The 10,838-nt window shown below is 36.5% G+C and overlaps 1 protein-coding gene across 1 annotated transcript; it reads right to left on the bottom strand.

Annotated features, from left to right (window-relative positions):
* Positions 1 to 1,071: 1,071 nt before the first annotated feature.
* Positions 1,072 to 10,647, bottom strand: BBS5 (Bardet-Biedl syndrome 5). Its single transcript, XM_010023407.1, has 12 exons — positions 10,418 to 10,647; positions 9,233 to 9,315; positions 8,348 to 8,413; positions 7,361 to 7,410; positions 6,565 to 6,692; positions 5,502 to 5,637; positions 4,415 to 4,510; positions 3,698 to 3,760; positions 2,864 to 2,998; positions 2,595 to 2,678; positions 1,405 to 1,428; positions 1,072 to 1,292 (listed from the first exon to the last, which is right to left on the bottom strand). The coding sequence occupies exons 1-12, from the start codon at positions 10,645 to 10,647 to the stop codon at positions 1,191 to 1,193; spliced, it is 1,197 nt and encodes a 398-aa protein (XP_010021709.1). The 3' UTR covers positions 1,072 to 1,190.
* Between the last annotated feature and the right edge of the window lie 191 nt (positions 10,648 to 10,838).

Here is a 10,838-nt window from a genome sequence, read left to right as displayed (position 1 = left end):
CTTTTTTCTAGATCCCTCCTTAAAAAAAAAAAACCCTAAGCAAAACTCCAAAAAGAAAGAAAGAACTGTACGAGGATATCTGGAATATGATTAAGTATCTGGAATGATATGTGCTTTTGTGCTGAACATTTAACAAGACTATGAGACATCAAAACTAGTATTTGGAACAGTACTGCTTTTTGTCAAAGTTATCAGTAACACAGCACGGCTGCAATGACACAGCCAATATGCCTAGATACAAAATGCTCTGCGTGACGATATTTTTACGTTGCACAACATTTAACAAGTTCTGGATCTTCAGTGTAGATATAAGCATTATGGGAAGATACATCATTGTGTATAAATACATTAAATACTTTAAACTGAGCATCAAACTACAAACCATACACACTGCGCTATCTCTAACGGTGGTCGACATGTATAAGGAAGAGGAGACTTCCTTTTCCAACATACTTCCAGGTGAAATGGCAAGTGGTGGCTGGTGCTGGCAGCCCATCGCAGGGCAGTATACAAACACATGGGCCACAAAGTTGTAAAATAAAATAAATCGTGGCTACCTGCTGTAAAATGGTGGCTGAAACCCTGCGTTGTTAGAGGAAGGGGGCTCCTGCTCTGACCACCTTCTGGGGGAAGCAGGATGGAATGGCTGGTCCTGTCAGTCACAAGCCTGAAAACACGTGGGGTATGACTGTATCAAACCCCACAGTCAGCCAATCAAAAGCAGAGTGAAAACGTGGCATATGACATTTTACATAATGGCAGCGGAAATGAAATGAGAAGGGACTTCCAGGTCCTTACAGCCTCGCAGAGAGGAGGAACTTCTTGGGGCCTTACACTGTGTGACCAGAGGACGGGCAGGACTCTTGGGGCCTGTGGAACGTGTAAGTGCCTGCAGGGGGCTCGGCCTCCACCAGCAGCTGGGGCCCTGCCCCTTCTTATATTAGATACTGGTAGCCCTCCAGCTGTTTACACAATGTAATAAATACAACACTTTTACACATACAAGGGTTTTGAATAATCTTTCCTTTATGATATATCCTAAGGGCATACTATCCAATATTTGCCCATTCTTTGGCATGTAACTTTTTATCTGTTACTCTGGTATTTCTAAATTATCTTCTACAGATCTCACAAGCCCAGTAAGAACTGAGTCCTTCCTTGCTTAAGAAACAAATATGCGACAATCTGAATCAGGATATTACTTCCCAGAGTCCCTGGAGTGTGAATCCATCCTTCAGCTTCTCTATTGCAAGTCCTAGTTCTTCTGAAAAAACAGGCTCCCCATCATGTTGCTTTTTGGAATGCACGAGGTATGAGACAAAATAAAGCAGAAGGTACTTTTAAATTTTATTATCCCATTTTAACAACATGAATTTGATAGTAGGAAAAAAAAGATGTTCTTACCTTGTTTTCATCAGCAAAGTAAGCCTGCAAAAGAAAGGAAAAAGAATTCAAAACCTTGGGAAAAAAAGTCTAAAAACAAGTCTACTAATAATTCCTTGGGGTTGAAACTGTATTTGCTAAGCTGTCTTCAACAAATCAGTCTGTGTAAGAACAGTTTTTTCTATATTGAAATAATTTACAAGAGAGTTCTAACAGGAGTTGGTGATTATGTTGTTTCTCATTAAATACCAATCTTTGAGTTTTCCGTCATAATAAATAAAGATTTTTAAATGGTAAAATATCCATATTACATTCGTTACACTGAAAAATAAAGGGAATAAAATGTTTATATGAATGCAAACTGACAGCATTCTAGCATTTTTTGTCTCAGGTGCAGCAGCATTTACTATCCAATTTCAAAACCTAACTTAAAATGCGTGATTAAAGTCAAGTTTCAGTTAACATCATACTCAATCTAAAGAAACAAACACAGAGTAACTGAACAATTAACCAAATTTTTCTACTCTCAGACAGGATCTGGGAAAGAGATACAATCTTTCCCATTCTGTGTGTGTGGAAATAGTCTCAAACTCTTCAGGCTATCAGGTCTCAGCCACATAGTCAGGTGTTACTAGATTGCAGAGTAAATTTGGAAATTCCTCGAAAGAAGGTCATTAAGCAACCTAATTAAAAGTAACCTTTCCTCAAATACTGGACACAAACAGGAATACAGTTTGCTAAACTGGTATCATCAGGAGCGCAAACGTTGCCAGGAGTGACCCAAAATTATTGCTGCTTTTCTAAAAATGTTTCCATCAGAAAGTTTGAATCTTAGATGAATGCTGAGCATACAGGTAACACCATCTATTAATCTGCTCCAAGGAAGACTTGTTTTAATATAACGTATTTGATTATATTATACTGCTAGTTTTCAAGTTATTCCTGATCTTAATGTGTTGAGAAACTACACACAACTATTGCTTTAAATACGTACTACTAATTATATTGAATAATAGTTTCTTCTTAAGTTAAAAATCCACATACAGAATAAATACCTGTAGCGATCAGCATTTTGAATAAAAGGTGTGTAGATGTGTTTTAAATATAGAAAGTTTGGTTGTAGCTTATCTTTAATAGAGGATTACAAGCTTTACACTTGAATAACCAAACAAGAAGTATTCTATGTTGTAGTTTTCTGTGGAGCAGCTTACCACAAATGCATCTGTATGCTCATCAGCTTCTATTTCCACATCATCTTGAACCTGCTCCACAGTTAGATCTTCAAGAAGTTGAGGCTGCAAATTAGAACACTGAAGTAAGTAAATCACAGAATGGTTTGGTTTGGTTTGGAAAGGACCTTAAGATCATCTAGTTCCAACCCCCCAGCCATGGGCAGGGAAATCCACATATCTAATATGTTTAGTACATTTTTATTACTGCTGTTAATACAATAATGTATCAAATTTAAATAGTAGCGTACCTTTTCTTCCATTTCATAATCCACTCCAAATATAGGGTTAGCGGAATAAACTCTGTGAAGTGAATTAATTTCTTTCACTGCCTCCTGTAGTTTCTCCACAGGGTCTATTTTAAAACCAAGCACATATCCTCCACTCTATATAACAGACAAAAAAAAAATGTAAAAAGAGACATTTATTGGTGTTGTTTATTCTTTAAACAACTTTTTTTGACATAATATAAATGGGCAACAAACTTTTTACACAGAAAACCAAAAGCAAACAAGCATGTGAGAAATTCAGAAGTGATACTAATGATTTATTCCTAGCTACTCAGCAAATGTTTGGTCTGTTACATCTTGATGTTGTTATTAAAAAAAACTTTCAGATACAGTAAATAAAGTTAGTTGAACTTTAAAAAGAAATACTACCATTAAACGCATTTATGATTAAAATCAAATTGAAGAAAAATAATTTAGTCTCTTAGAGCAAAACACAAACACAAGTGAAAAAGAGTAAAAATAGTGGTCTTGATTAAGTATAGAAGTAATTAGATCCAAAAGACAATCTGACAGAAAATACTGTTTAACACTGGTTTTAACAGTTATTTTACTTAACCAGTCATGCTGGACCATTGCTGTTTTGCTTAGAGAAACCCTAACTCACAACAGCCATATCGATCTTAACACACAGACATTTTAAGCAGTGCAAAGAGTGCTTTTTAAACGTTGTGTTCCAAAGGCCCCACAGAAGGCATACTAAGTACCTTAAAAGTAGCCCTGTAACGTTTTGGAATTAGACAACTATTATATATGAAAACGTAAGCAATGAAAAGAAAGGCTATTGAAGCTTCTTACCTGCTGAGAACTCTCTATCACAAGTGCCAAGCCGAACTTTGAGTCTCTTATTTTTATTGAACGCTAATGGTAAAGAGGTAAAAATGTTATGGTAAAGAGGTAAAAATGTTTTGGTAAAGATTTTGGAGTTACTTGATAAAAATCTGCCTCATCTTTTTCTTTTTTTTTTCTTTTTTTTTTTTTTTTTATTTCTAAACACTACTTAGTATAATTACTGGTTCTGGAAGCTTGGCTCCCAGCATTCCCTCCCATTTACCACTGCAAATCTGAACCTCAGGGAAAAGTGTCTTTTTCAGAAGTGGTAACAGTTCATTTCTGAACATCAGGATCAGAGATCATTAATCTCAGTGTATGTAGGTGGCTTGAAACATCACAGTAAACAGTTTGAAAATTGGAAATGCAAGCCATTTTCAACATCTGTACCTGCCAATGAAAGCCCCCTGTTAATCTGGACAGGAAAAACCTAAACCAACCAAAAAAAAACCCCAACCAACCAAAAAAACCCCCAACAACAACAAAAATAAACACAAACACAAAAAAAATCCTACAACCCTCCCCCCAGAACCCTCCCCCCCGCCAATAACTACCCTTTGGTTGATGCTGGTAAGAATAAATTCCTCCCTGACTTGGACATGAAATACTAATTTTGGTCAGCTGAGAGTTTTAACTGAAGACAAACTCATGCCAGTTCATTTTGAAAATGGTTAAGATACTTACAATTTGTAGATATGGTATGCTGACATTAAAGCTGTCATTCATATTTGCATGCCAAACTATTCTCACGTTAGTGATAAAAAAAGTTCCCAAATTTCCCTATTAAAGAAAAGCCATGTTAAAACTGCTCTGAAGTATACAGCCTTTTTTTTACCCCAAATACAATGATCACTGTTATCCATTTAAACACAAGCAGGATACAGCTTCATATTTAATTTAATAAAAGCCTGATTATTTCCCACCAAAACCAGTAAAAATGCTTCTGTTGATTGTAAGGGAACAAGAGCCAATCTTTTAATGATACAGTGCCCAAGTGTTGAAAATAGCTGGGAGTACCCATTACTGCAACTAAGCAGGATCAAATCACAGCATAGCAGACTTCACGGGAGTACATGCAGCGTGTTCTTAACTGTACAGATCTGGAATTGGCGTATAGCATAAGCACAATGGCATGTGGGTTAAACTTAGGCAATTGTGCAGATGTGTGCCAAGGGAATGTAGAGGAAAAAACTTTTTAGCGTGACAGGATGGATCCTATTTCCATTCTGGACTAAAAGTGCACAGGCAGAAATAACAGCTCCCATTTTGTTTCATGGCTCTGGGAAATACTTGCAACTAATGCCCTGTAAAAGAATATAAATGTCTTCTACTTTTTCCTTAGCATCTTTATTTTTCCATATTTTAAGACATAGATTCCTATTCCAATATTTTCAATTTCCAATAATCAAAACACAATATATAGTCTTACACTGTAATCAAAGCTGCGCTTAAATTTACAATACTCAGAGGAGCACTTTGGAAACAACATGATTGTCCTTCAGGATGATAGAGAGCTTTAAAAAGATAAATATATCTTTTTAACAGGAACTGGGTATCTAGTTCCTTGCATATTAGCCAAGTCATGTAGACTTCAGGTTGCCAAAAGAGACTTTGTTGTACTGAGTAACAAATATATGGGATCAGCTTCTCTACATGCATCAGCTGATGAACTGAATTAAGGGTAATTCCTCTGAGGTTACAAAACCAAAACATTGAAAGCCAAAACTTTTTAATGTTGCTGTAGTCAACATAGTCTCATTTTTCACTATACCTGGTCACTTGACAAATTCCAAACTCCACTGATTTTATCATATATTTGTTCTTGTGGTAGTAATCTCAGTTGCTTGTTTTGAATCAGTGCGCTTCTCAGCTTCAGATCACGATACATTTTAGAAGTTTCATAAGCTCTGTAAAAAATAAAAAAATACACGTTACCATTTAAGCATTTTCTATTATCTTTACTGTTTGTTTAAGCACAAATACGAAATGCTGTATATTTTCAACTTTATCACCATGTTGCACAAAAAATGAAGAGTACTATGGAAACTTCATCAGTGTAAACCATAACATTTTACTTTTCTTTAGTGAAGTTATCTTTAAACATTTTAAAAGGTTTTTTTTGGCATCTGTTTTGATCTCCTGTACTCCTCACGTGCATACTATTTCTTTCTTTTCCTTAAGGGTAGTAATTTCTCCACCTCTATTGCAAAGAATAAGTCTTCTAGATCTGATGTTATACAAGAATGCTTTTTTCAGTGCCGTGTAAGTCACAAACAAGCAATATATATGTACGCCTGTTTTCCTCAGCTCTTAAATAGAAACCTATGGTAATGTATTATGCACCCATTCATCTGGATGACTTTAGGTGGAAAACATCCACTGTTTTGTCATCAATTGGAGTTTTGACCAGGATATAACTCTTTTTTTTTGGGGGGGACCATTACGTGGTCCAAAATTATGGTAAATTATTATAGACAGAAAATATAGATAGAAAGTGCACACCAAAATTAGCTCTTCTGTGCTTTTATTTGTTCAGATAGTTTATACATACAAAGTGTATAAACTGTGATCAATGACTGCTATTAATCAACATTAATTTTCATTACGCGCAGTTACCTACTAGAATATGCAATCATTCTCTCCCTTCCTTGTAGAGATTGTGTTCTACTCTTTTGGAAAAGTTTTCTGAATGTTAAGTAAATAATTATATATTAATATATAACATACATTAACATATGATGTCAGTTACCTACTTGGTCCATCAGCAGTAGTAATCCCACATATTCAATTCATTGAATTTTATAAATGAACAAACACTATTTTAAGTATGCTACCTGTGCACAGCAATAACTGAAGTGAAGAGTCTGGGACTGCCGGGGACAACATTGGTAAATATGAACTCAAACCGGGTATTGTTACATTTAGTCAATATATACAGAGCTTCTGTCTGCCCTCGTAATTTCTGTAAGCAAGAGATGAAATTTAGCATTTTGACAATAAAGTAGCTTGACTGTACTTACAATAAATAATCTTATTTTTTAAATTCCTGTTTTAAATAGTATATCTGAAATTACAATCCTACCACTGCCGTACTGCTGTCTTCAACTGAACTAGGTTTTGGGTTTTTTTTGAGAAAGTAACAATTCCATCAGCTGCAGAACTAATAAACCTGCCTGCTACATATTTGCAATATCATGACTGAAACAGTATTTTTGGGTTTGTTACTATGTGGCTCCCCAAGAAACCTACATAATCTCCCCGCTTTTTCTTTGCTGCAAGCCAAATTGCTTTACGGTTGCATGAAATTCAGGCTATGTACTGAAGTGTTTTCATGCACAAAATTAGTGCCTATCTAGACTTCTCATTTAGATACAATGAACCAACATATGCTTGACTTACCTAGAGGGGAGAAGAAATCACCAGTGTGATTACACCAGTTTTACTGCCTTAGGAAACTGACTAAGCCACACTCCCATAAAAATGTACACTCAACTTTTAAATTAAACTTCCATTATTATTCTATTACTGTTCTTGCAAGTAAACTTCCAGATTATTATTGAAATACACTGCAATAGGTATAAACAATGAATTACAGCTTTATTATTTTAAGATGTATGTTTTGAAACTTACTGAGTTGGCAGTTCTTGTAGTTATATTTATAATGCAATTATAACCAACAGCTAAAAGTCAGGGGAAATAAAATAAAAAAAAAAAAAAAAAAAAAAAGAAGAGTTTTTAGAACATGGAAATATAAGTCAAAATAGCAAAATTAAGTACTGAATTTTGTAGCACAGCTTTGGATGCTACTTGTGAGAATTACACGAAGCTGTTAATGTTCTGGTCCCTCACCACAAAACCAAAGACTAATCTAAGCTGACAAGGACCTTGTCCCTGTTGTACCAGGTTATCTGGTTCAAAGTTTTTGTCAAATCAGCACCAACTCTATCTGGCTGCTCAGGGTACTGTCCAACTGAGTTTTGAATATTTCCAAAGAAGGACGTTCCACAACCACTCTGGGTTATGAACAGAATACAGATTTTCAGGACTGCCTGGCTATTGGGAACTGAGCACTTAAAATTATTTGGGTACAAAGTAAGGGCATAGTCTCCCTGTTTCAGCAAATGAAATTAAATATAAGGAGACCTGTTAGCTACTCATACAGTTAAAATTAGAAGCTTGCTCAGAGCTTACAACAGTAAATCTGGAAATGCAGGTGTTTGTGGGGAATAAAAACTGTAGGACAATATAGAATATGAGTAGTAAACAGGTGGCAACAAGAAGAACAAGTAAAGCAGGGTGTAAAGAAATTCAAACTTTTGTTTCTTTTGAGAAAAAACAATTAATCCCACTTATGCCAAATGAAAAATACACCTGAAGTACTCTTCAACTTCTATTTTGTGACATTAACACTGAATATTAATATTTTGCTAAGAATTATTATAACAGTTCCTACATTACAAAGAGATTCATTAGTAACAGGTTTTTTTTCACACTTCACAGAGCAACAGAACTATACCTTACTGTTCTGTATTGTAATCAATGCAGTTGTGAAAGAACATTATGCCACCACAGAGGAAGCAAGAACTTTGCGGTTGTTTAACAGGAGATGATACTTACAGAGATTGACTCTGGGCAATGATAGCGAGCGCCAAATAATCCGCAAATTTGTCACAAGCAGTCTACCTGGAAATAAGGAGTGTAGATATTTTTAATCCGATTAACTTCCATTCTGCAGTACATTACCTCTAGTCTTGAAACAACAGAATATTCCTTCCCCTTGACAGGAAAAAAAAAAGAAAAGCACAGGACACCGCAGCAGAAAATCACAATGCTTTTTTCTTTTGAATGCTAGGAGAGAAAATCCAGCAAGGAACAGAGGGAACAACCTCTAGTAGAGACCAGCATTCCTCAAAACCAAACCAAGAACAGTTACTGATTTCATATCCACCTGCCTATGGTAAAAATGCAGAGACACGACAAGTACAGAACTGCTCTGGGGAGGAGAAGAGGAAGGCAGTGAGTTAACTACCACAGCTGACTTCATGAATAACCTCACCCCTCTATGTCACATGCAAATTTCTTCACTTCTGTACCCTGTACAGCAACACATCCAACCCCAGGAAGGGTCATCTTAGCTTGCTGGCAGCTTCATGCCCTTGCACACTAAATATATATATTCCTTACTGGTTCAGCTTAAACTAGGTTACAAAAAACTAAGTATTAAACAGGAGCACAGCAAAAGATCAACACAATGTTTATAAACGGATTATACTTACAAGGCTTTCAACTCTAAACAAATTCTCAGATAATATTATCACCTTCCTATAACTTTGAACAAGAGATCCTATTTGAAAATACTCCAAGGGGAGACAGATCTGTGAAACAGGCAGGAGTTATTACCTGCAACAGACGATCGCTAGCGAATTCAATGGAAACCAGATCGTGCTTTCATGAACTTTTTAAATATTAGAAAGCTTACAGTTTCCCCGAGCATGCAGTTACCTCTGTCTCCATTGTTTCCTTTGGTATCTTCAACAGACTCTAAGCAGTCTATAAGGACCTCTCCAGGTCTCATTTTCATTTGTCTAAAAGAAAAAGAAGAAATAAATCCCTAATGAAAAATAGGTTAGATTTATCCTTCAAAAGGCCATTTCTATTTCTCCACTTTGCTCTTCTTTCTCCTTTTTTTGCTTAGTGCATCATAAGCACAATGAAAAATACACATATGCACACACACACAAATCAACATTATATACCTGAAACTGATATCACTGTATCTGGCATATGAAGAATATTAATACCTTCATTATTAAATTATAACAGTAAATAAGTAATAATGTAGCAAGTGTAATCAAGCAAACAATACCCCAAAATTGGGAGGAAGTGTGTGAAAACAGGAGGGAAAAGAGAAAAAGTTGCATTCACATAATTTTAATGGATAGTTTATTGCCCGTTGATGTACATTTAAGTTATAAAAATGGAGTCAGGCTCGAAAAAGAACAGATGCCAGCAAAGGAAATAGCAGATGTATACCGACATGTGAAGCGCTCTGCTAAATTTTCCACAAAGGGTGTGGTTTGTTTGGGTTTTTTTTTTTGTTTTCTTTTTTGTATTCTGCTCGATTTAACTGGTCTAACTACTTACATCCATGTGAAATTTTGCTGTATTTTAATTGTATTGTGTAAAGCAGCCAAATGTCTGCAGTGTATTGGCATGACAGAAACAAAATGCATTATCAGGTGGGGAATTCTATGAGATACTACTGGAGATCAGGACAAAGTATGGACTAAATTATACATCACTAGAATAACACAAAAAGTTTTAGACCGGAGGTAGCAAAAATAGTAACATCAGCATTAAATATGGAAGCAGGCTCTGTCTACATGACAATTCCACAAGAAAATAAAGACAGAACTGCTTAAACATTCAAGATACGATTTCATGTTTCTAAAATTACTGCAGGCAGCATGCCTGAGGGACAAGGGGTGTTCTCAGCAGGGTCAACTGAGTAGGAGCAAGATGAAGCGTGATAGAACACTTTCAGCCTCCAACCCCAAAATCATCATCAACCAGCTACTACTTTGTAGCTCCGTATTACAAAAGCTATGCAGGGTTTTGCCACAGAAACCAGAGCATATATTTTATGTCTCAGATAAAGCTCACAGCTCATTAGAGGTCAAGACGCACAGGAGTGAGGAAGCATTATATCCCGTACTAAAACCAAACCACAGCACTGCACCGGCTACTAGGAACAAAATTAACTCTATCCCAGCTGAAACCAGGACACAGCCGCCAGGAGGATCTTTCCTTTGGCTCGGGCCCCTGAGAGCTGGCACAGCCACTGTGGGCTTCCGTGAGCTCTGGCTGCCAACACCACGGCAGCGACACCGAGCCCTGTTACCAGTGACTGGAACCATGCCCTCAGACGCTGACTTTGAAGTTTGTTTCAGCGCCAGGTAACGCTAGGGTAAGAACACCCTTCCCTCAGTCCTCCAGTACCCAACCTTTTTTATTTTCCGTTTTCTTTTATAAATTGGAAACAGTGACTACACCCCACTTAGCAAGCGCTCCCCATCCAACCCGCCTGAACCCCAAGGGCCACACAATC

Source organism: Nestor notabilis, unplaced genomic scaffold (genome assembly GCF_000696875.1).
Source record: "Nestor notabilis isolate BGI_N333 unplaced genomic scaffold, ASM69687v1 scaffold31851, whole genome shotgun sequence".
NCBI classification, from domain to species: domain Eukaryota; kingdom Metazoa; phylum Chordata; class Aves; order Psittaciformes; family Psittacidae; genus Nestor; species Nestor notabilis.
This window is presented reverse-complemented; position numbering and strand designations above follow the sequence as displayed.